Source organism: Ovis aries, chromosome 8 (assembly GCF_016772045.2).
Source record: "Ovis aries strain OAR_USU_Benz2616 breed Rambouillet chromosome 8, ARS-UI_Ramb_v3.0, whole genome shotgun sequence".
Classification (NCBI taxonomy): Eukaryota; Metazoa; Chordata; class Mammalia; order Artiodactyla; family Bovidae; genus Ovis; species Ovis aries.
The window spans coordinates 21,788,505-21,815,612 of NC_056061.1; the positions used below are offsets into that span (position 1 = coordinate 21,788,505).

The 27,108-nt window shown below is 40.8% G+C and overlaps 1 protein-coding gene across 2 annotated transcripts in view; it reads right to left on the reverse strand.

Annotated features, from left to right (window-relative positions):
- Window positions 1-12,422, reverse strand: part of NT5DC1 (5'-nucleotidase domain containing 1) — a 116,569-nt gene extending 104,147 nt beyond the window's left edge. For both annotated transcript variants that reach the window (XM_012182548.4, XM_004011184.5), the window contains exons 1-4: window positions 12,226-12,422; window positions 6,204-6,295; window positions 4,506-4,577; window positions 1,814-1,920 (exon numbers count right to left, since the gene is read on the reverse strand). In XM_012182548.4, the coding sequence (XP_012037938.2) occupies window positions 1,814-1,920; window positions 4,506-4,577; window positions 6,204-6,295; window positions 12,226-12,318 (364 nt within the window). In that variant the 5' untranslated portion in view covers window positions 12,319-12,422. The remainder of the gene's footprint in view (window positions 1-1,813; window positions 1,921-4,505; window positions 4,578-6,203; window positions 6,296-12,225) is intronic.
- Between the last annotated feature and the right edge of the window lie 14,686 nt (window positions 12,423-27,108).

Consider the following 27,108-nt stretch of genomic DNA (forward strand, 5'->3'; position numbering starts at 1 on the left):
TATACTCAAGATTTTCAACTTCTTGAGGTAAGTGTCCCTAATTCCTGAGTTGCTCAAGAGTTAGCTGTATGTTGGAAAGAAGCAGCGTCACGGTAAATTAAGAGAAAACTCTCTGTAAGGTCCAGATGTTTATCCCTTTAAATGTTACTTACTTAACACCCTCACATCTTCATGCCAAATTATCAAGAATATAAAAGAAATGAAGTCAAGTTCTGTTAATTCACAAACTGGTTGCATAGGTTTGCATGTCCTTTTCCTCTGTTAAGAATACTAGGGTTGTCATAGTCGTCTTTTTTTTTTTTTTTTAACTCTTTCCCAGCTAAAATTGTTGGGGGAAACATTTCAGACTAGTTTTCATTCTTAAGAAAGGCTAGGATGTCTTTGTCAGTATGAGGAAAAGCAAGAATTTGGAGAAAAGGGAGAAGACGGCCCACATACATCTCTGCCCACCCTGCTATGCTGTCAGACCACATGACACGCCAGGGCTGCAGGGACCAGGACAGTGGACACAGATTCCCAAGGCTCACTACCCGCAGTGCATCTAATCTCCTGGTGTGTGATACCAGAGTGACCTGCCTGAACCAGCCAGCTGGGGTAAGTGGACCTGCCCAGTTCAAACCCATGTTGTTCACCCCTATTTACAACTGCCTACATCTGGACAGATGGCACAGTGGTACCGCCTGCCAATTTAACAGGCACAAGAGACGCAGGTTTGATCCCTAGGTCGGGAAGATGCCCTGCAGTAGGAAATGGCAACCCATTCCAGGAAATTCCATGGACAGAGGAGACTGGTGGGCCACAGCTCACAAGAGTCTAAAAGAGATGGACGTGAATAAGCATGCACGCTTGTACACATACATCTGGAGAGACTACAGGAGTCCTCCTTACCACCTGAATAAAAAGTAACTTTCTAGCATTTAACTTCCTAGCATTGTGAGCTGAGATGTGTGAAAGCATTCTACACCTAACCCCAAGGTGAAATCTGTTTTTCCTATCAACTTATTTTATTAAAATAATACATACTTCCTGACGTTTTCTTCTCACTATGAAAAAACAAACCACCTAAAGACGACAAATATGACAAACAAAAACACAATAGCAATAAGGAATAACTCCAACCATTTTCCAGTTACCGTATTTTCAAAAGGAAAATAGGTGTATTTCAAAACTGTAGTATGGGAGAAAATGACCAAAAAAACCTAGAACAAATAAAAAACTAACAATTAAGACTTTTAATGAGGTCTGTTTATAAGTGTTTTAATCATTCTTTATTAATTTATGCACACCTGTTGTCTATAAATAATTTTTGAAAAATCTTTTCATGTTTGCTCATGGTAAAACTCTTTAAGGAGAGCGGGGAAAAGTTGTGTAAAATCACTCGCAATAAAGGGGGGGAAACAATGGTAGAAGATATTAGAAATGGCAGTAAAGAAAAGAATTCTAGAAAACAGGAGAGGTGAGGAATATGAATGTGGGGAGAAGTGGGGAACGGAGAAATAAAAGGACTGTGCAGGTAATGAATTAATAAAAATACAGAATAAGTAAGGTATTATTCCTAAGTGCTAAGTCTTCGTTACTCCAGAACAAGTAAAAGATGAATCAATAAAAACGTTAAATAAAACCGAACCAACTGCCAAAGAAAAACCAGACACACGTGGGAAATAATACATCCAATTTCTATGAAACCTCAGCTGCTGTCTTGTGCATCCTGCCCAGCAAGGGGCAAGGACAGTCTGTTCTGTGTCTTGATGCCACAGGTTCAGGGTCCAAAACAACAGGCGAGGGAATGGCGGTACTGCCCCCACAACCGTACCTGACCGGAAGGCCATTCCTGTGTCCGGCATGAAGTGCTTCCACTCCTTCCTGCCAAACTCCTCCGCCAGCGCCTCTGGAGACAGCATCTTTGTGCCGTGGCTGGCCCTGGTTTGAAGAGATGAGGCACATGGTTCATCAGTGGTTCCCTTGAACACTCCTTCCTCCAGCCTTGCTATTATTAACTTATTAATTCACTCCAATACTACTAAAGGGTTTTTTAAGGAAAAAAGTTTCCAACTGGATGACTTCCCCATTTAGGATTCTGTAAGGATTTCTCTCTTTTTTTATTATGTTATTTCTTAAATTTTATTTTTAAAATTTTTATTGGAGTATAGTTGTTTTACAATGCTGTACTGCAAAGTGAATCAGCCATACATAAACATATATCCCCTCTTTTTTGAAAGGCATTTCTCTGGACAGCTCTTTTTCTCCCTCCATTTCACCCCTCAGCCAGCAAGCGATCAGGAGAAGCACATTCTGAGGTCAACGGTGTGATAGGTGCCCCAGACCAATCTATAAACTACAACTTCTCTGGGAGAAATAGGACAAGCCTTGCCTAAGAAGTTGTCCATTAACCATGCAGATAAGACTTGTCTAATGGAACAAAGAGGAAACAACTGCAGGGACTAGGTAGGAAGCTGGCCTATGGGGAGGAGAGAGTGCAACAGTCAGAGCAAGAGCTGAGGCCTGCAGGAGGAGAGATGTGCCTGGTACCCAGGGCTGCACAAGCACAGGGACTATGAAGATGAAGACGGGGTAGTAATATGCCACTGAAGGACATAACAGAGCTAAAAACACAATGGGAAACAGCAAGACCAACGTGGCAAAACCTGGAACAGAAAGACAAGAAAGTAGCTATTTTTGTGCTCAAAATACTGCTTTTACATCGGTTGGGCCTGGTTAAGGGAATCTTACCCTATTGAAAAACAGTTAATATTTCATGTAGTTTATTATGAGAAATTACAATGCTAAGGAGTATCATTCTTCTTTTCTTGGAGTTAGACTGTGGTAGCAAAGCAAAATGAAGAAAATGGAAACGAAATAAGAAAGGCAAATGGAAGAAAATCACAATTAGGATCCTTTTTATAGAGAGGTTAACATTTATATAATTAAAGCTATATTAAAGGGGAGGAATCTTGAGCAGGAAATACAAAAAGGTATCTACTATGTCGTTGGAAAGCAAGCATCAAGGATATAAGCTTATAAACTCAGGAGGAGCTGGCCAGTTAGCCAAACTTGAATACAGATGGTCAGACCTTGGGGAAATGATGTTGGGAATGGGGACAGACAGACAGACAGACAGACAGAACAAAGAAAGAAGCAAAGTTGCAGAATGATTTCTATTCTTTTAACCATGACTGAAGATAGCTAAGTACACTGTAAGAATCTGAAAGGGACATTAAAGGTCACGGTCAAAGCTGCATTGTGTGTATGTATGTATATATGTGTGTGCATATATACATCTATGTTTATTTATACATACAAATGAATACATACACTCATATCTCTAGCTGCCTGAGGAAAAAAGATGAAATGAATTACAAAATTATCAGAAGTGGAACGACATCTGCTCCAGCTAGCTCCACCTTAGGGGGGAGTCTGGGTAGAGGGTGAGCCTGTACTGTACAAAAGGAATGAGGCACCCAAAGGGATGAGCATCCTCTTCTTGGATTCCAACTGAGTCAGCATAAATAATAAATCACACAACTGCACAGCCCCGTTAACTTGCCTGCACTGTCAGTTTTGAAAGGAAAATAGACGCTTACCCCATGGTACCTTTTGTAAAACACAGAGCAGTGATGCCAGCTGTTTTCCACTGCTTGTTCCGCGCTGTGCCAAGTTGCTTCAGTTGTGTGCAACTCTTTGCGACCTTATGGACTGTAGCCTGTCAGACTCCTCTGTCCATGCTTGCCCTACTCTTATTAACACTCAAAAGTGTTGGACTCACCTTCCCTGGTGGCTCAGATGGCAAAGAATCTGCCTGTGATGCAGGAGACCCGGGTTCAACCCCTGGGTCAGGAAGATCCCCTAAAGAAGGGAATGGCAACCCACTCCAGTATTCTTGCCTGGAGAATTCCATGGACAGAGGAGCCTGGCGGGCAATAGTTCATGGGGTTGCAAAGAGTCAGACATGACTCAGGAACCAACACTAACTAACTAAGGAGAGGGAAGGAAAGGGAGTCAGCCCTAAGCTCGGGAGGGGGAGACACTGATGAAGGCTGGAGGAATCTAGAAACACTTCCAGAAGCGGAGATAAAACATGAGTCCTGCACGACGGGGGCAAATCTGGACAAGTGGAAGAAAGAGAGGTGTGCCTAGACCACCAATTCTACCCCATGTCCATTCTTTCCTTCTTCCTTAATAAAGAGAGCTTCTATTTTACTCCAGGTTAACGTGATAAAATTCCCAGGCTCTTTTGCAGTAGAGGCAGTCAAAAAGCAAGTTAACATTCTACTGTATTTCCTGTGCAAATACTTCTGATAAGCTAAATGTAAAGAATTAGACTTTTCAATCTAATGCTCCCAGATTCATATTTAAATGGCTCAAACGATTCCTACAAAGACCTGCAGGCACACAATCTCTCATCTGATTGACTAAAGTAATAATCTTGTTTAATCCATACCTTAACAGTCTAATCCTACATGGTAATAAAAGAGTAAAGTTTCAACACCACAACTAAATTCTATTACCTGAGCACGGTGCCGTTATCTGCAAGTTTAATGAAGTTCCCATCTTCCAGATCCAGTGCCAAGCCCTTGCAACTGAAACAGAAAAGTCTGATTACCAATCAGTTCACATACTTATTAATACTTAACTCAAGAAATAATAAGTTATATTTTCAAAAAGTCCTAATACTAAAAAAAGACTCTCCCACCCAGGTGAATAACATGTTAATTAAACAAGTAAGCTCTTGAATTCTAAAATTCAAGAATTCTAAAATTAAATATCCTCAGAGCGAGTACATGAGGAAAGCTGCTATGTGGGCAAACCAAGGACAGCATACGTAGTGTCTAAACTCTTTGAGCTGAGGGAAAAAAAAAAAAAAAACTCAGAACAAAAAATGAGCACCATTGTATGCCTCTGCTAAAATGTACAAATGTTTTTCATTACATAAAACACACACAAACACACATTCATATTTTACAAGTTAAGATCTTGGCCAGAATCTTTTCTGTACTCTTTAGACTGCCTCAATTTAGGTCAGACTATGAGAACTAGCCCTCTGGGCTAGGCATATTATTGAAAATCACTAAAAGAAAGTCAAACACTAAGTTTTAAGTTCTTCACTGTAAAAGACTTATGGGATTTGGGAGGAAAAGTGGGTTCAGAGTCATTATTATGAGTAATAAAAACAAGACGGCATAATGGCCACCAAATACCAACAGAATGAAAAAAGGACAGGGTACTTTACAAGCATTACTTACTTTGGTCCACAGTAACATTTCCATAGGAATTTCATATGGCAAAATGTTTCTGTTTCTTCCTTTTCAGAAAGGGATAAATCAAAAAGGACTAACCAAACACTCGAAGAATGCAAAATAGATGAACACTGTTGCTCTAGAATTATTTCCGGATGTATTTTTCATGTGTTTCAGGACAACTGTTAATTTTTAACTGAACAATTTAAAGTGGTTTAATAGGACTTTTGTTTGTTTTTATTGGTTAAATGAGGAAGAGAGACAAAGGAAACCTTGGGAAGCTGAGACTCCTAAGCCAGGAAGGGAGTAAGCTGTCAAGAGTCTCTGTTATAGGAATATCTACCCAAATTACACAAAAACAGATGTCCTGATTCAGACATTTATTAAGAACATGGGAATTTCCAGGTGACATGATGGAAAGACTCCGCCTGCCAACGCAGGAGACACCAGAGATACGGGTTGGATCCCTAGGTTCGGAAGATCTCTTGGAGCAGGAAATGGCAACCTGCTCCAGTATTCTTGCCTGGAAAATTCCAGAACAGAGAAGCTTGACAAGCTATCATCCACAGGGTTGAAAGGAGGTGAACACAATTGAGTGCGCACACTCGCACACACACACACATTCAAAACACCTCTTTTCACACAGTTCTGTATAGGAAGGGCAGTAAAATAATTTTTTAATAAAAGATGTACATTTTAGAGACAGTTCTTAATCTCTGAAACTCTTAATAATGACAGACTTAACCCATGCAAAAATACCCAAATTAGTCACATTCGCTCTTAATTTTCATACTTAACTAAGCAAGTCTAAAAATAGAAAGGACTTTAATTCATCAAATATAAAACTTTTAGTACGGCTCAACTTCACATTTCACTTTCTGTCTCCATGGAAGAGGAAGCATTAAAATTTTATCCACAAGAATTAAAAACCAGAGGGAATGTACAGACCTTTAAAAAAAAGCTGCTTACCAGAAATCCCAATCCTCTGGGGTTACCGTGAGCAATCCCTTGTCATACCCTTTCTCCTTGACCAGGAACTGAGCAAAGCTATTATAAATGAGCTGTTCACAGAAAGGAAAAGAGATTAAATGTAAATTTCACCATTCCTTCTTAACTGCACAGGCCTGAAGACCTAATGGAATCAGCCAGGAGACAGGTGGGAAAGAATCTGTATTATCTGTTAATTGTGAAGCTTCCCAGGAATTTATGCATCCCTGTGAGCCCCAGGTAGCTGCTGTCTTTTTTACATTATCAGTGTACAGTTATACAACCAAGGACAATTATTAATCTTACTCCTGAAGCCTAACGGGTTGGAGATCATTAAGACTTGACAAAGCTTTGTAAACTGATTTAACACTTCACCAGATGATAAACATACTGACCACTCTACATCCACCCTCTGTCCCTCCTTTCCAGAAGGCCCCATGGCAGCTGACAACGCTACTTCATATACTTGAGCCCCACACAGTGGAGGCCACCCCACTGGCCCAGACCTTGGCACAACCTAAACCTAAATCAGTGTGCACTTACAGAAAACCCCTGTCAAGGAGACCTAACACACACCAATCACAATCCGCCGTGTCAGCTTTAGCTCGCTTACCGCTCCCTAGAGAACAGGGCCCTCCATCCCGATCAGGAAATTTCCAACCTCCTAGCCAATCAGACTCTGTTTTTGCGTTGCCTCATCTAACACTATAAAACACGGTCATGCCCAAAATCTCTGGGGAAGAGTGCTCCACTGCACTCCCCCAATCCATGAAACGTTTTCTCTAAATGAAGGGACATCAAATTCATTACTACTTTTACTTTTGTCTTCCTTGTGGCTCAGCTGGTAAAGAATCCACCTGCAATGTGAGAGACCTAGGTTCGATCCCTGGGTTGGGAAGATCCCCTGGAGAAGGGAAAGGCGACCCACTCCAGTATCCTGGCCTGGAGAATTCCACGGACGGTATAGTCCATGGGGTCGCAAAGAATTGGGCACAATTTCTTTCTTTCTTCTATAGGGGAATCTTGAAGAGAAATACACATGAGGACCAGGCAGGTAATCTACAGGAGGGATCACGGCGCCTTCATCAGACACAGGGACTCTCTCTTTTTATCCACTGTAAGAAAAGCAGAGGGGAAAGAAAAAAACAAAAGACAAACCTCTGGAAGCAAGCATAAAAGTAAATGCTCTGCTAACTGTCGACAGATTTCATTCTCAACAACAAAATTCCAGGTTTTTTGAGACCAAACAGCGTCCAAGAGGACAGAGTATCCTGACCCTTCTTCTGCAGGTTTCAACAGCACTGGAAAGGCACAGAGAGGAAGTGGGAATAGATACAGCTGGAAGAGTGGAAGGCCTCCCTGCGGGAGTGATGTTCACACTGACACCAGCAGGACAGAGCAGTTAGCTGGGTGAATCCAGGGGGGAGAGGGCCACACAAGTCCAGGGGACACACAGCTCAAGCTGGGGATTGGGGTCACGAGTGTCAGGAGAGGAGTACAGAGAAAGCAAAGGCTCCTTGTCAAATAGAGCTGTTTCCTGTCATAAAGCTAATGAAAATGGCTATACATGTACCCCACACAATGTGACCCTGATCCAGGTCAGTTGTTCAGAGTTACATTAAGTCAACACTATGTACAAACAGTCCTCAACCCTGGGGGTGAGTCAGAACCACAGGTGATAGTTCTTAAAACCACCCAGAAATTCCAAGCCTCCAGGACAGGGTGGGGCCCCTACCAAATTCCTGAAACTCTGGGACGATTAAAAATCACTGACTTCTATGTTATATGAATTTTCACTCATATGAATTATCACTCATAAAATGTACTGAGTCACTCGAAGGTACAAAGTACTATGGACAATTTAAAAAAAAGTACACATCATGATCCTGCCTGCAAGAAACCAGTGCCCCGGGATTAACAGATGTAAATCCCATGTGTAATGTAAATCCTCAGATGCTTAGAGCAGCACATGGCATACAAGTAAATTCAATTTAGGTATTGCTATTATCTTCAGTCATGTGCTGGTTAAAAAAAAAAAAGAAAAGCCCTGACTCATAGCCTTTGTTCATTTTCATGGTACAGATATCCGCTACCATGGCACGTTTCAAGCTACCAATGGTTACTGCATACCATTAGACTTGCCTCTGGTCAAGGTAAGTATTTTCAGCCTTGGACAACTGGAATTTCTCACCCTTTGGCAATATTGATCAAGACACGGATATGGGATTCTAATAAGGTCAGATTCCTTCCCAAGGCAAAGAGCCCTTTCCAATAGGGCTGCCTATGGCGGCGCCCACAGCTGTATTTTGAGGAGAAGGTTCTATAATAGGAGAGAATGGGGTCAATGTGTAAGGAGAAGCAGAGAACAGCAGTGCTGAGAAACACAGGGAAGGCTGTGTCTTTGAAAGCCCTCTTCCAGTCCTAAGCCCTTGGCCCTTGAAGCTTTCCCTTAAATTAACGTTGACTCACCCCAGAAGCCCTCATGGCATAGGGCCTCCACCACCCACCCCTTCCTCTCCCGGCCTTAGCTGCTAACTTACTTTCCCAACAGTCTCACCTGACTGACAAGCATGCAGAATCCCCAGCGGTTGCAAACTGGTGCCCTGCAGGTGGCAGGCAGACCACAAATTATATCTGGTTCCCACTGAAGGATGCCAGATAAAATATGAAACTCCTAGGTCAACTGGATTTTCGGCTAAACAGCAAATAATGTTTTAATATAAGCATATCCCATGAGACAGCTGGAACACACATACACTAAAAATGTTTTTGTTCTTTGAAACTCAAATTGAACCGGATGTCCTGTATTTTTCTTCGCTCTATCTGGCAATCCCATAATTCTGCTGTGTTCTGAAAATGAGCTGGCACTGAAAAAAATTGACAGACTTCTCACACAAGCTTCGATTTCTAACTTGTCTTGAGAGAATTAGATCTGGCAAGACTAAGCCTCTACGCCCCACGGCAAATGCTGGCAGACGAGCACGGCTGTGTATGTGTGTCCTCCTGGCTGCCAGAGACCCCCACATTCCCCGTCGCACATTCAGATTAACTGCCTGGCCCCGAACTCTCCTGAGTCTGCAACTCCAGGACAACACCTGTGTCATCATTTCTAGGATGTTTTTCCTGAGCCCCTGTTGAGGTGATGCACCCAGTTTCACATTTGCATAACGCTCTGCACTTATTAAACGGCTTCCCAGGTGGCGCTAGTGGTAAAGAACCCACCTGCCACTGCAGGAGACACAGAGACTCTGGTTCAATCCCTGGGCTGGGAAGATCCTCTGGAGGGAGGGCATGACAATCCACTCCAGTATTTTTGCCTGGAGAATCCCAAGGACAGAGGAGCATGGTGGGCTACGGTCCATAGGGTCACAAAGAATCGGACATGCCTGAGGCGACTTAGCACACAGCACACTGTACTTAACTAAATATGCCCATGAGGCCCTCAGAGACCCACCACGCAAACACCACTGCCATTCCCCACCTTCTGCCTGATACCCAGCAGATCCAGGTGCTGTTTCTCATCTCTTGGTCCTTGCCCTGGCCATATTTCCTCTGCCTCAAATGTTCCTCTTTGCCTTCTCACCTGCCAATTATCACTCCTGTGCTGGGACCCAGCTTAAGCATCACTCACTCCAAGGTCTCCCTTTGGGGCTTTGCAGCACACAGAAAGCCTGTAGTAGGCGGCAGAAACCTGCCGGCCAGCCCACCATGCTGGGTGATCCTGGACAAGCTACTTATCCTTTCTGTGACTGTGTCCACATCTCTAAAGGAGGTTAATAACATCTACCTCATACGGCTGTTTTAAGGATCAAACCAGTCTGTATCAGCAGAATGCTTATTAGAATAGTGACTGTGAGTGCCATATTCAGTTACTGAAATAACTTATTTATTCAATCGTTTCATAATTATTTACTGAACTCCGCATGTGCAGAGTCAGCTTGGCACATGGAACACACAATAAAGTCACAGATACTGAAGTCAAAGGGTCATGGCTCTAGGATCTAGGGGAAGGTTCTAACAAGTAAATAGGAAAAATTCAAGGCAGTGTGTAAGTGCTATGAGAAATTAATGCTTTATGGAAAACTGGAGGTAGGATTAGGATAAGAAGGTAAACTTTAGGGGGCCCAGGCTACTTAACTTGAGACCTGCCAGATGACCGGTCAGTGTGATGAAGAAAGGAGGGCCCCAAGCAGAGGTAACAGCCAAGCATCAGCAAGGGCCAGGTAAGCTGCCGTCAGCACAGGGGACCAAAGCTCACCTTCCAACATCCTTACCCATTACAAGGCCACCTGAAGCCCTGTGTGTTATCTCTGTACTCCTAACTCTATTATGGTGCTCAGCACACAGAAAGATTTCTGAACCAAACAGAAAGAAAATGCACCAGATTACTGTTTTCAACCTTTAAATATCACTTATATTTGAAGCTTGTAGTAAAGAACTCTTGCTTTTGGGAAATCTTGGATTCTGAAATTGTATGCTCACACATGCACAAAATTGACTTTTAACAATATTTCCTTCAAAAGAAGGTGACTAGAGAGGAAGTGCAAGAAAATGTTAATCAGGGGGGAAGATTTGAAAGGCAAAATAAGGAAAATATGAATCAAAGACCTAGACGAAGTAGTGGCCAGAGAATCGAGGAGAAAAGTCTCCTTAACTCTCAACATGAGGAAGGAAACATCTGTACTGTGGGAAAGCAGGAACACACATTAGGAACAGTACACTATTTTTTTTTTTTTAAAGCATCTGTACATAGAAAACAGGAGTAATTCACAAACCTGTTTTGACCTTTGACCGGTACCCAAACTGCGAACTGGGGCACTGAACCTCATCTTATTGAGGAGCTGCCCTGGCTGATGTCTGCACCAGCTACTTGGCGCTCTATCCGAAGTGGTCAGGTTGGACAATGATTCCAGTAGTAACTACAAAACCCACCACCTATGTCAGAAACAGCTCTCAGCGTTATATATCCATTACCTTTTTAATCCTTGCAACAACCTTTCCAGGTAAATCGAATTATTAGCCCAGTTTTACAGTTGAGGAAACTAAAACTAGACACAGGTTAAGTAACTTGCCCAAGGTCACAGCGCTAGTAACAGGAGTAGTGCCTTAAGCTAGGCAGTCTGGCTGCAAAATCCTGGCTTTGACGATCATAGCCAGTTTTTTTTTCTGTTTTGGATACTTAGATCTTTGACTTACCAAAAAAAAAAAAAAGTTTATTTCTCAAAATCAGTTTCCATGTGAAACTAAAGGAATGGGGGAGGGAGAACAATTCACTTAAGGGTACAGATATGGAATGATACACACTCCACTTCCTGCTCCTTCCCTAAGTGCAGGAAGGGCTGTTGTCAGGATTAAAACTTGCGTGGAGCATGGAGTAGATGAGCAATACTTGGTTCTTTCTCTTGGTAAAAGGCAAAATTAGGGCTAAGATCTTAATGACTTTCCGGTTAGTCTTCTTTCCAAAACACTACACTATTTTACCCAGACGGCAGCATTTAAAAACTGACAGGTGGTCGCATGGAAGTGCAAAAGGAAAAAAAAATGCAGCCAAGGACGAAGACAAAAGTCGCTAACCAGGTGGCTGTATCAGCGCTCTGCTGGGAGCCAGAATGATTTGCTGAGACGTTCCAAGACTGGGGATCTGCAAAGGACACCCCCAGTTTCCCCGGCCCCGCCCTTCCTCTGCCCCAGGAACCGCTTTCCCAACCCAATCTTGCACAGCTTGTCTTTCCTTCCCTTTTCTCCCCTACCCATCTCTCAAACTAGGCTATGGGCTGGGCCAAAGAAGCCCGTACACAGAGCAAAGGCGGAGACGGAGTGGGCGGGGGGCAGGTACGCACGCTTCCTTCCGCCCTGCCTTGCGGCGGGAGGCCGAGTTGTGCGCAAAGGCGCGGCGGCTGCAGGGCCCCGGCGACGCCCGCTGCCGCCTAAGCCGGGGGGAAACTCGAGCCCGCGCCACCATGGAGGCTGCACGCCGGGCGCCCCGGCAGCCCGCGCCACTCACCCGGGCGCTCTCGGGCAGGTTGTAGCAACACAGAGTGTGGTCCAGGTCGAAGCCGACCACGTCGCAGGCGGCCAGGGAGAAGTGCTGAGCCATAGTTGCGCGCGGAGCTCCAGCGACTGCGTGGACGCCGGAAGGTGGCGAAGAGCACGCGGGCAGGACGCTGCGGGACTCCCCGGCGGGACGCGGCGGAGCGGGGCGGGGCTCCAGACGCCGCACGGCGGCCCCGCGCGCTTCCCGCGCCCGCGAGCCCCGCCCCCGACCACGCTTCTCTCCGCCCCTGGCCGCCGGCCTTCTAGGCGCCCGGCCTTCGGGTGACACCCCCAGACCGGCTCCTGTCGCATTGTCACCACTCTGATCGCCGCCCCGAAGTCCGAAGGCGGGATATGGCCAGGAGCGGAGCCACTGCTGCAGGGACTGGGGGCGTCGCTAAGTCCCTGTTGGTGCATAGTTTATGCCACAAAATTAACTCGGGCTCCGCAGCGTTATCAAAACACCAGGGAAACCGCGAGACTACCAAGTTACACCTGACTCTACTCTTGTCTGCGAAATCATATAGGATTTTGGAGAAAATATTATCCACTAATACCCCTCTGCCCCAGGTAGCCTATAATTTGGAAGTTTGGGGTTTTTTTTCCACGAGATCTCTAACCATGGATTGAGTCAAAAATTTTACATCCCTTAGTAAATTCCTATTTCTAAGTAAAATGGGAGACTTCAACATTTCACCCCCTGGAGCTTATTAGAAAATAAATTTGTTAAAAATCGTGAAGGACCATTTTTGCAAAGTGATGATGATTAAGGAAACCAATACTCGTTGTTATTTGATTATCTTACTTTTGTTATAGTGAAGAATTTTTCCTATGAAAGGACTTTAGAAACTTCCTAAAACATGCTGCAGAAAAGAAAACTTTATGAAAAGAAGTTTTAAAATTTATACAACACACAGCGATTTGAATGACAATGTTCTCAATTTTCTCAAGGACTGTGTATAGCGAGTATCATTTTAGATGCACAGAAGAAAAGTTAATTCATTATATACAGTGGATGCTCAAGGCATTTAATTCTGAGAACTCCTGGATATGAAGGGCTAGGACTCTGAGGTTTTTTAAGTTGTTTATAAGAGAAAATACAAATCTTGACATTAAAAAGAGAATATAAATGTATTATCTTTGTACTGCTTCTGTTTTAAACTTAAAAGAAGACTTTGCCCAAAGGGAAAAAAATCAATAGTCATGACATAATGAAAATATAATAGATTGAGAATTATACTTAACCCTTACAAATACTAATCCTTATGAGGCTAATAGACCAATTAATTTAGTACAATAAATAGTTCAATCTGGTAGGACACTTATTGTACCCAGTGGACCCGTTTGAATAAATTAATAACTTGTTCCATTATGACTTGTGAAAGCCCCAAACAAATCTGTCTGGACTAGGAACAGGAAGGAATCCTCAAGAAAATTGAGCTGTTCACTGGTTAAAGCCCAACAGCCATGTATCTGTTAATATCTGTGAATCAAAAAAGAAAAAGCTGTATTATTTCATCACTTGAGCCTGTTTCTTTTTCGTGAATCTGTTGGCCATAGAATTGACCTTAGCATTCTTTCTTGGCCCCTGCAGTAGAGTGTGTCCCAAGGTCACACTACAGGTAGACTACACATTGAAGGCCACAAGTCTCCTTGAGGGATATTTTGTTTTACTGTGGGACTGGGCACTTCAGGGACTTCTCTTAGTAACGTAAGTGTACACATGCACGCATTGCTAGAAGGAAGAGTATGAAAGAATTGGTTTTTCATGGCGTAAGTGGTCATGATCCTGGACTGGAGTTGGCCCTAAGCCCTGGACATGCTTATCAGTGGTCATATCTACTTGCTGAGAAACAACTCTTACATGTCTTATATTCCTCAAGGCCTTGTCTACAATGTTTACATTTTGTAGGAGGGTTTAGAAAATAACCTGACCCCATCATCCTGAATGAGCTGTCGCTCATCATGACTTTCCATTCACCTTTCTTGCCCATTATCTTAAACCTCAGTCTAACTTCTGTAAGAACATGTGGGATGGTCTCCCTCTTTTCCTTCACTCCCTACATAACCTTGAACTTAAATACTGACATTTACTTCATTTCATAGGCTTATTTTCAAAGGCAGATATTTTCTTTCTTTCTATACATTAAACTTTTATCAAATATAGTGGCACACACACCTCTTCTGTTGTCAACCAGAAGTTCAGTGTTCTACTCAGACTCCAATTAATTTCTGTTTCTTTGAATGATATGTTAAATATGTCAGTATTTGGGATTGAATTATGTCCCCTCAAAGTTCATATGTTGAAGCCCTAAGCCCCAATGTGACTACATTTGGATATAGAGATTTAAGGAGATAAGTATGGTTAAATAAGGTCATAAGAGTGGGGACCTAATTCAATATGGCTTGTGTGGTTATAAGAAGAGGAAATACACAAGGGATGCACATACATAGAGGAAAGGCCACTTGAGCACACAGGGAGAATGTTCAACCTGCTAGCAAGAGGAGAGATTTCACCAGAAACCAGCCCTACCTGCACCTTGATCTTGGACTTTCAGCTGCCAGAACCATGAGAAAATAATTTCCTGTTATTTGAGCCACTCAGTCTGTGGCCTTCTGTTAAGGCAGTCTCAGAAGACTGACTTATAGATGTTGTTTTGTCAAATGAGCAAATAACGTTAATATGTATTGTCTGAAAGATCTTCGGGGAAAGTGTTAGTTGCTCAATCGTGTCCAACTCTTTGCAACTGTGGACTGTAGCCTGCCAGGATCCTCTGTCCATGGAATTCTCCAGACAAGAATATTTCCAGTATTCTTGGGAAGGGTTACCATTCCCTTCTCCAGGGGATCTCCATGACCAGGATTGAACCTGGGTCTCCTCCATTGCAGGCAGATTCTTTTACATGGGAGCCACTGGAAAGTGAAAGCCGCTCAGTCATGTCTGACTCTTTGCCACCCCATGGACTACTGGAGTGGGTAGCCGTTCCCTTCTCCAGGAGATCTTCCCAACCCAGGGATGGAACTCAGGTCTCCCACATAGCAGGCTGACTCTTTACCAGCTGAGCTACCAGGGAAGACTTAAATGATGTGAAATTTGTTTAAATTATTTGTTAGCTTAAAAAATTTTGATACTTTTATTTGTATTTAATGTCAATACCATGCTGTGGAGTTTTAGGGTTTTTTTATTTAGTGTTCCATGTACAAATATATATGCATTTTTCTTATAATTAAGAAGTTATAAAATAATTTTGAAATGCTCAGAAATAAGTTATGATTTTTATTGATCATTTTCTAGGTTTGAATATTATCACTATAACTGACCTATATTTTAATAATGAAAATACTATAATTTAGGAAACTTAACCTTAGGTATGCCTTAATTTGTTACTACCTAGGTAGTAACTTTGTGATCAGCTAGCTTAAATTTTAGACTCTAAAATAGCACATTAAGTGATATTTTTTCGATTTATAATACTGTATTTTAACATATAAATTGTAAATATTCACCAGGCTTATTAAGAGGGGGAGGAGGGAAATAGTCTGTTTAATTTTTCATTAGTTTAAAATGTGCTTTTCTAAATATTCCAAAATAAACATTATAATGTTCAACCTTTTATGTAATCTAAGCCAATCTACACATCTTCTCTGGATCATATAATTTGTTTAAAGGGGAATAATTAAGATTATTTAGTACTTTAAAATGTACAAATGCCTAAAAATTAATCTCTCTAAGTCATTTAGCGAAATAGAGCCAAAAGCTGATTTATAATACTGGGCTGTGGCCTTAAGATGGCAGCAGTTCTGCATTAGGAATATTTTTCATTTGATTTGATTTCTTTAATCTTCACATTTAAATACATTATTTTCTACTCTCCATTTCTCCTCTTGCCACAAGAAGAGAGGCCTACTTAGAAATTTTACTGTAAGTTTTTTTGTGTGTGTATTTATTTTTGATGGTGTAGGGGAGAATGTGATAGAATGAAGTCCTTTGGTAAGAAACTGCTTAGATGTGTGTGAATTAAAAAAACAAAATGTTTACAATGTGAAATGAGTGCCTCTTGGAGAGAAAACGAAAATACTAACTAGCAAAATTGTGACTCAAACAGATCTCAAATGATGTAGCAGTGGATTGAAATTTAATTAGGACAAATGTTAAGTTTGGGGTTAGGGTTAAGTAATCAACTTTATCAGTCTGTTATGGAGCATCTTGACTGATCAGATGTTAAGTCAGAAGTAAAATGTGGATAAACTCAAGGTGAACTCAGCTAGCTCTGATTTGAATTCAGTTTCTCTTTAATTGACTGTCACTTCACAATGCTTCCCTTTGCCTTGGCTGTCTGAGGTATGAAGGTTCTAAATTGCAGAAGGTCTACCATGTGGTCAAGGAGTCTGGGAAGAGGCTTTAGGTCCTTGGTTGCTGGCATCTATGCAACTGCTTTTCCTCAGCTAGACCGTCCCTGTCAGTCTTTGGTTGCCTCTGGCCATATTGGCCACACTGGCCCCACCATCAGCATCCATCCCTGCTGCATAAATCCTGAAACACCTCTAGTTACAGAGTCATCAGGAAAATGGATAGTTTGACCCCAACCATGAAATCATCCCTCACTCTACCAGCCTCTGCTCCTCTCTTGAGCAGTTCAAGGAAACCTTCACAGGAGACTTTCAGCTTTGGAGCCACAGAAAATCAAGGTACGTGTTATGGCGAGGGAAGGCCGGGGGGCTGCCTCCGACCCTCTTTCTACCTAGCTGTGACCTCACCCACTGTTCCTGTTCTAGTGATGGCCCTGTCTTGTCATTGGACATTCTGCAAAGCTTTTGAAAAGAGAACTAGGATTCAAGTCTCTCTGCTTTTGGATCCTCAAGCTCATGTGGAAGGTTCTTTTGTTTCCCACACAGGGGATTTAACCTTGTAATGGGATAGAATGTAGGGTCCCTTTCTCAGAGACCCACACAAGTGACTCACTCTGATGCTCTCCATTCTGTTTCCCTCAGGACTCACATTGTCAGATAAGATACAGAATGTCTTTCAAGTACAGAGGTGAGTAAAAGTTTTGAGTCTTCAAGGGCATCCAAATATGAACATCTCTCAGAAACCCCTTACAAAGAGTGATCCAGTCAATATGGAGGCAAGACTCAGGCATGAATCCAGAGCTTCTTTGTCTCCAGACATCTTAACCAGGATGTTTATTTTCATGATTTAAATGACTGAATGCATCTTACCTGTGTATTTTCATCTTTGACTATTTATCCCTGTCTAATCATGCATTTTTATGATGTACAAAGTGTTTCATTAAATGGATAACAATACCTTTCATAATTTAATATTGTTTCTTTATTTTGCCACAGTTTCTTTATCTGTAGAATCAGATATTTGAAATTAAAAAAAATACTGGTATCTATTTACTATTTTAACAATGACATTCAAAATTGATTATTTTATTGCTTGTCCATCCTTCTCTACCATTGTTTTTTTTCATAAATGCCTCTTAACAAAAATATTCACACCAACCCTTTTATTCTTTCTTTTTTTTTAAACTATGAAAGCATGATAACACATTTATAGTAGACTTGGAAAGTACAGAATAAAGTTACATATAGTCCTGCTATTATTACAATTATTTTTTAAGTAGAAAAATGAAGATTTTTAGTTAAAGTTTCAATATCAAATCTCAAAAATTAATAGAATGAATATACAGAAAAGCATAAGGATATAATAGACCTGAAAAGCACCATGAACTAAACTAATTCAATGTAATTAAGGTTTATACAATTTTCAAACAGGAGGATGCAAATTCTATTCAAGTTCCCATAGACTATAAACTCAGAGAAACTGGAACATATCCAGGGACATAAAACAAGGTATAAAAATTTCACGGTCTAAAGGTTTTGAAATCATGCAGCATCTGCTTTCTTATCATCCGCACTAACCCATTTGAAAAGCAATGTGCAAATGTCAAAAGAGTCTTAGAGATGGTTTATATGTGTTAACATCTTTAACCCTCTTCACTTTCTGCCATAAGGGTGGTGTCATCTGCATATCTGAGGTTATTGATATTTCTCCTGGCAATCTTGATTCCAGCTTGTGTTTCTTCCAGTCCAGCATTTCTCATGATGTACTCTGCATATAAGTTGAATAAGCAGGGTGACAATATACAGCCTTGACGTACTCCTTTTCCTATTTGGAACCAGTCTGTTGTTCCATGTCCAGTTCTAACTGTTGCTTCCTGACCTGCATACAGGTTTCTCAAGAGGCAGGTCAGGTGGTCTGGTATTCCCATCTTTTCCAGAATTTTCCACAGTTTATTGTGAGCCACACAGTCAAAGGCTTTGGCATAGTCAATAAAGCAGAAATAGATGTTTTTCTGGAACGCTCTTGCTTTTTCCATGATGCAGCAGATGTTGGCAATTTGATCTCTGGTTCCTCTGCCTTTTCGAAACCAGCTTGAACATCAGGAAGTTCATGGTTCACGTATTGCTGAAGCTTGGCTTGGAGAATTTTGAGCATTACTTTCCTAGCATGTGAGATGAGTGCAATTGTGTGGTAGTTTGAGCATTCTTTTGCATTGCCTTTCTTTGGGGTTGGAATGAAAACTGACCTTTTCCAGTCCTGTGGCCACTGCTGAGTTTTCCAAATTTGCTGGCATATTGAGTGCAGCACTGATTCTTGAGAGTCCCTTGGACTGCAAGGAGATCCAACCAATCCATTCTGAAGGAGATCAGCCTCGGGATTTCTTTGGAAGGAATGATGCTAAAGCTGAAACTCCAGTACTTTGGCCACCTCATGTGAAGAGTTGACTCATTGGAAGACTCTGATGCTGGGAGGGATTGGGGGCAGGAGGAGAAAGGGACGACAGAGGATGAGATGGTTGGATGGCATCACTGACTTGATGGACGTGAGTCTGAGTGAACTCTGGGAGTTGGTGATGGACAGGGAGGCCTGGCGTGCTGCGATTCATGGGGTCGCAAAGAGTTGGACATGACTGAGCGACTGAACTGAACTGAACTGAACTGAACTGAACATCTTTAATCCAATTCTAGACATCTGTCCTAAGATTTCTATCCCAGAAAAACTTCAGGTAACAGGGTGATTGGGTAACAGTAGTGACATTTCCATAATCTGCCCAACTCCTGTGTTTCAGCTAAACATTCCAATCACCATTCCTCTAAAATGGATTTTTGAAAACAAAACAGAAGAAGGCAGAGAGAGTACAAATAAAAGGAATGCTAAACATTTGGGAGCAATAGAAATATTAAATTATGAGAGGTATTGTTATCGATTTAATGAGACACTTTTTGTACATATAAAAATGCATGATCAGATGGAGATAAATCATCAAATATGGTAGATTTAAACACAAGCATAATGATGATTTTTTACTGGAGTCTAGTTGCTTTACAATGTTGCGTTAGTTTCTGCTGTACAAAAAGTGAATCAGCTATATGAAGACATATATCTCCTCCCTCTTGAGCCTCCTTCCCACTCCCCCCAATGATAATTATATTAAATGTAAATTATCTAAAGACTCCAATTAAAAGTTGTCAGTTTTGTTCAAAAAGCAAGATCCAAGTATGCCATCTAAAGAAACCAACTTTACACATGAAGCTATAATACCATTTGAAAAAATTGGAGGTGTACCATGAGGTATCTGCCATCATGGAAAAACTTTAGTATAGTGATTCATTTTATTAATTTTCTCTAACATATTTCTATTAATTTGACTTATTAAAAGCAAAAATGGAAGATATAAATGAAGAAGGACTCTTGCTTAGATTTCTAAATTTCTGGATCATAAAGCAAAATCAGGTTAGTCATCAAAAGACTTGTGAGGAAGCAAAAAGGAAATCGTGTATTATCTCCCCTATCTTTGTTTTTGAGTTGCTTTTAACCTCCTTTCTCTATTCTTCACACCTACCTGCCGAGAACTGGTATTGAGATCTGTAGAAACACAAACACATCTTGTTGGCCAAGGTCAGTTTCCAGACAGCACCACAGTTCCCACTCACAAGTGGGTTATAGTCTTTAAAAACGTGGCCAGGCATGTCAGGATCAGGGATGGGGGAAACAATGAGCAATTCTCTGGTCTTTTGATGGTTGCTGCTTCTTAACCCTTTCACCATTTTTGTTAGCATAAAGAAAAGCTCTTGTCATTTTGACCATATTAACTAGTTTTGCCTCATTAAAATAGGTGCACTAGTTAGAAATGGAATTGAGTAATAGGAAATCCACTTGTGTAAGGCACACATTACCCAATACTAAGGACACTAAGTATTTTTCCTTCAGTGTTGTTTCATTATTGACTGTTTTTCTGTCAGACTTCTCTACCAGCTTGGAGAAGGAAATAGCAACCCACTCCAGTACTCTTGCCTGGAGAATCCCATGGACACAGGAGCCTGGTAGGCGATAGTCCTTGGGGTCACAAAGAGTCAGATGCGACTGAGCGACTTCACTCACTCACCCACTCTATCAGCTGTAAGTTATTGCAGACTGGGAACTGTGTCTTGTTCATTTTTATGAGCCTTAGTCTGTAGCACACAGCCTGGCACTTAGTGCCCATTGAATGAGCGAATGAATTTCCGTTTCCTAATTTCCATCTTCATCCATTATGAACTTTTGAGTGGGTGCAAGGAAGCTTTTACTTGGAAGGCAAGAGGCACTATGTTTCATTGACACTCTAAATCCCTGTTCTCAGTAATCAATAAATCAGGATTCACATTTCACAGATTTATAATAAAGATTTTAATCTCTTGGAGCCAGTTTCAGGCAGTGTTCTGACAACCATTAATTTTTAGTCCTGTCAAATACTAGTATAAGTGTATCAGGCACAAATTTTTTATTTGACCTTGTATAGACTCTTCATTGTGCGCACCAAGCTCTGATTCAGGCTGTATAAATTATCACAGGGTACAAATAGCATGTGCCAACATTTTGAGAACCTAAGAATTAACTTCCCCGGTCACACTTTTTAACAGTATATCATGTAGAGAAATACTCACTTTAGAAACTTTGGTTTATATATTTAATGGTAAAGTTCATAGAACTTTTCTAGTTTCTATAATAGATTCTGCCTATATTGAGCTAATACTCCCCATTAAACTCTTCATTAGGATTGTTGACCCTTGAACTGTAGTATTTTTTATACACTATAATTTATTCTTATCCTTCAAGCAATATTTTTAAAATGTCATTTGGACATGCAAACAGTTCTTAATGAGAAAGGTTGAATAAAGTCTGTTTTTGGCTTGCAGTGGAAGTGTCAATATATGCATAATTTATTATTATTAATTTCTTCTGGAAATTAGTCAAGTAGGCATTATAAGCAACATGTCCATTTTTTCCTTTTTTCTTTTTTTCACCCACAAATTTGACAGTACTCCAAGGAGAGTACAAAGTGCTAATGTCTCTGGGTGCACACGTGACCTCTGTCCATCCGCTTGCTCTCTGTGATGTGCGGGTGTGACCGCACACACACAAGGCACTTGCATGTGGGTGGGGAGGGCTCGTCAGTAAGTGGAGAAATAGCAAACATTGAGCTTGAGCTGTGAGGACTGAAATACCCGACACAAACCCTGGCACTATAAAAATTCCATAACCAGCGTTTGCTTTTAGGAGTCTGTGCGTCCATCCCAAACTCTTATGAATCTTCCTCAATCCAATAACTGGACTCCAGGCTGGCTACACTCATTTTTCCAGATTGGTCAAGGGGCATTAAAAGCAGAACAAGGCTGTCCGCATGGGAGTGTTCTACTGTTATTGATCTTGTGGATAAACAATAATATTAGCAAACAAGTTAAATACCTCTGTCTAACAAATCCTGGCATGTCATGTTCATACCTGCTGGAAGATACTGAGGATATCCAGAAGCTGTGACACTCTATTCCTGGATCAAAACACTGTTTCCTCCAGTTTTCATTTTCCAAGGTATATTGTCTTGTAAGACACATCAGTGTTCAGCTTTGTGTAACTGCTGTAAGAGCATGTGTTGATCTGGCAGGGCCGGAAAAAAGGAAGGAATCTGGTGACAGGCAGGATTTGCATTACGAAGCAAAGGTGATTCTCCATCTTCTCTGAAAGAAAGAAGCATTGGCTTTCTTCACGTACAGTCCTTGGAATATAGGAAGTGGTCAAAAATGTTTGTTCAATGAGCAAGGAAATGTGTAAATAAATACAATAAGCAGGAAAGAAGTCAAGGGGGTAATCACAATTTAAACTAGAGGAGAGAAGACCATAAACTTACTAAAAGATCATACTGAAATAGCTCTGTGAACCTACCTACAAGGATCAAACTACAAATTTGAATGAGGTAAGAGATGAGAAAAAGGAGTTGTTATTAGTTTCCTAATTCTAAAACTTGGATTTAAATAATCACAAGAAAATAAATAATACTATTAACCATTGAGGGCCTCAGTTCAGTTCAGTTCAGTCACTCAGTCATGTCTGGCTCTTTGCAACCCCATGGAGTGCAATACTTCAGGCCTTCCTGTCCATCACCAACTCCTGGAGCTTGCTCAAACTCATGTCCATTGAGTCGGTGATGCGATCCAACCATCTCATCCTCTGTCGTCCCCTTCTCCTCCCCACTTTAATCTTTCCCAGCATCAGGGTCTTATCAAATGAGGCAGTTCTTCTCATCAGGTGGCCAAAGTATTGGAGTTTCAGCTATAGCGTCAGTCCTTCCAATGAATATTTAGGACCAGTTTCCTTTAGGATGGACTGGTTGGATCACCTTGCAGTACAAGGGACTCTCAAGAGTCTTCTCCAATACCACAGTTCAAAAGCATCATAGCTTTCTTTATAGTCCAACTCTCACATTCATACGTGACTATTGGAAAAACCATAGCTTTGACTATATGGACCTCTGTTGGCAAAGTAGTGTCTCTGCTTTTTAATATGTTGTGTAGTTTGGTCATAGCTTTTCTTCCAAGAAGCAAGCATCTTTTAATTTTATGGCTGCAGTCACCATCTGCAGTGATTTTGGAGCCCAAGAAAATAAAGTCTGTTCACTGTTTCCACTGTTTTCCCACCTTCTGCCATGAAGTGATGGTACCAGATGACATGATCTTAGTTTTTTGAATGTTGAGTTTTAAGCCAACTGTTTCACTCTCCTCTTTCACTTTCATCAAGAGACTAGGTTTTGTTTGTGCCCTCCAAGAGTCTGCTTCGCCAGTGCTATGTAAGTTCTGAGGGCTCTATGGTGGAGTTTATGGCGACCTCCAAGAGGGCTTATGCCACACCCAGGTCTGCTGCACCCAGAGTCCCTGCCCTTCTGGCAGGCCACTGCTGACCCGTACCTCCACAAGAGATACTCAAACACTCAAAGGCAGGTCTGGCTCAGTCTCTGTGGGGTCTCTGGGTCCTATTGAGGGCTTACTTTGTGTCAAAAATTTTTATAAGCATTTTACAGCTATGAACTCATGTAATCTTCACAGTGATCCTGTGGTGTAGATACTATAATTATCCTCATTTTTATAGATGAGGAACTGGGCATAACAAGATTTTAAAAACCCCAAACTTGTTCATAATCACATAGATGGTAAGTAGTCATGGAACAGACAAAACGTGGTGACCTAGCAGTCTATTTCATCTATTTCGTCCACAAGTGGACAAATGAATTCATGACGATGTAAGAGTCAGATTTTCTCCCCAAAGGGGAGAGAGAGTTCAACAAGCAGGTGGAAGAAGAGAAACTGAGCGAACTTGGTGAGAGCTGAGAACCCTATAGGTGATTGAAATGAGTCTGATCTCTGCTCCTCTTCTAGCTGAGCATTCACAAGAGAGAGGATGGTGGGGGCTCCCAGTGCAGGGAGTATCCTTTGCTTTCCAGGTTGTAACCAAAGAAGACCTCACCTAACAAGGCATGACAGGGTCAGGAGTCAAGGTGGATAAATAGGGACAACCACTCTGATTCTCTTGTGTCCTTGGAGAACAGTAGTAAGTTTCCTATGTCCCTGAATAGAGCTCTCATGTAAGGCAATTGAGAGCCAAAGATGAGAAAAAGCGTTGGGATGAGACAAGGGGAGTTAGATCTCTCCAGCTTGACTTTTAGGCAAGGAAAGAATCAAGGCAAGTTTTCAAACGGATTTTGTGTCTGCTGATGATCTCCATGGCAATTTGATTACTATATGTGAACTTTTGCTATTTACGAACATTTGACCATAATGCAATTTTTTTAAAGTATTTGAAAAATAATTTTAACATTTTTGCTCAAATTTAGTTTTGTCCCATGTATATCTGATTACCTGCAGAAGTAAAATAACTGGTTAAATTCATTTTGTCACATAAAATAAAGAAGTACCAGCATATTTTGTTACCTAGAGGTAAGGTCATCATCAACTATATGGTTTAGGCTGAGATTTCCTCATTTTAACACAGAAAGCCTTTTGTACCCGGAGATCCTCAGTGTTTGGTAAACCGGGGTAGTTAGTCAGTACCTGCATACAAATCACATTTCCCTAACATTAAGGGAATTCAGATGAGTCAGTCCAAGTATGACTGGTTTTAGCTCTGCAGAATGTGCTGATGTTCCATCTTAAGCTCTAGGTAGGCACTCCTCATTTGGACTCATTAAGGACTTCTTGAGTCTTCAGCAGGCCTCTGAATTGTGGGTTTGAAATTTTTCTCAATATTTTCTAGGAAGATGCAAGATATCTAAGTCTGTGAAAAAGCAAGAGCTAGGTGATAGAGAAGCATCTGTGATAGCTTCACAGACCATACAGGGGTAACATAGGAGCAGGTGATTTTGACTTTTGTGTCTCTGGAGAATAGGAGTCAGTACAGGACAAGAAATTCTCTGACAGCCTCCTTTGCCCTAGCAGCCGCCAGGAGCCAGGATTTTGGACTTTGTTGTCAGCTCTCTTATTAATTCCCTCAGCAGTCCTTGGCATCATAGCCAAACATCATTTAAGCTCTCAGTCTGTCAACTCTGGATATTTCTTAGCTATCTCACAGTGTTGTTGTGGGAATTGATTAATATTTATGAACACATTTAAATGGAGAAGTGCAGTATAAATATTATTGAATGAATTGAAAAATTGTTTCCTACATAATATTATACATAAAGGAAAATAAGCCATAGACTGTAGGGCCTTCTTGGAAGAGTTTTAAAATAATGATCAGTTATCTGCCGTTTCCCCTTTCATCTTTAATAAGTTTAGTGTTTTGTTATTTAATGTTTTCAACAATGATTTCTGCTAAGTTTATTTACTTTTATTGTTATTGTATTGATACATTTTGTTTCCTGTTAAGTTCAATTTATCTCTTTATTTCCAGTTAAGGTTTTCTAAGTCACTGACCATGATTTTTCTTCCATTGAAATTTATCTAGTTTAAAAGGGACATTTGTCATTACTTAAGAGTAACTATTGAAACTCATTGCTTAAGAGAATAGATATTTCCATAGTCAGGATCATTGCATCAAATTTTTGTTACATGAATTCTTGCCCCCTTCTTACATTTTTGTGTATAAAATTAAAAGTATATTTAGCTGGAAGAAAATGAGGCTTTTAGCATAATAAAATTTTACTCAAGTTTTTGGTTAAGCTTATGAGTTATGGAAAACAGAGAAGTTATACCTTTTAACAAAACACATATTAATAACAATTCTCAAAATATTCATAATGGTAGTATTTTACAAATGGCAAAAAATACATTCAATGTTAAAAGACAGTCCATTTTAGAAAGATTATGTTTTAAAAATTCTGTCTCATATGTTGTGACAGCAAGGAGAACTACCTGCTATTGTTTTAACAATTCAACATTTAACTGCTTAACTTCTGCATCATGTCTAACTTTAAGACCAAAATTATTATTGTAAATGTTTCTTTAATTTCTCATAACTTCAACATATGTAACTCTTCCCAACCATAGCTGCTATTTAGTTAAGACACTGACAATGCTGTCTCCCATCACCAAATGCTGTGTCACCGAAGGGTGGCAGCCATTTCAGACTGAGTGTCTTGGAGCATCCATATCTTAGTAGAGTCAATGCTGATGCAGGGCCTGGATCTCAGTAACATATATTTAGAAACTTTAAAAAATATCAAATTACTCCAAATGATTAAATTTATAAAATATGTCCTAGTTAGCCATATTCACGGGAAAATGACTTATGAAACACACATCAAAATTTTAACTCCAAATTAAAGGTATACTTGGTCAGACTAGGAAGGTACATTCAGGAGCCCCACACAAAGAAAACTGCTTACTGAACACAGAATCTGGAAAAGGAAATTGTTATCAAATAGATGAGGCTTCACTCTAATATGTTCTAGAAGGAGAGCCTTTCTCATTCTTAACAAAATTGTAATTATAACTGATAACTAAAAGTAAAGTGCAGACAGTAGAGCCACACTAAAATATTCTTTTTGTTTACTCTTCTCTTTCAATTCTTCTTATCAGTAACATACACAGAAAATCCTTCATAATTACCTAGCAAATTTCCTCATGACAAACATATTACATTTATTGGAATCTATTTCAAAGGGCTACTTCCTTTTTCAGGGAGCACCCTAAGTCTTTTGCTGAGGTTTGAGAATCACTCTAATCTTAACAGAGGTTTATTTTATGTTCTTCTAGATGTCTCCCACTGCTCAACTCCCTGGTACAATTTCCCCAGAGGTCTAACTTTATCTGCATTATCAGTCAGTTAGGGTTAGGTTAAGGTCTGCAAGAAACAATACTTGAAATCTCTGAGGCTTAAAACAACCAAGATTATTTCTCCTTTAGGTTTTATGTATCTGTCTGGTAAGTGAGGTTCCTTTCCATGTTTTGCTCACTCAGGGATGCAGGCTAATAACCTTTGTCTGGAACATTGTTGTCATGGTAGGGAAGGAAATGTAGTTAATTGCACTCTTCCTCA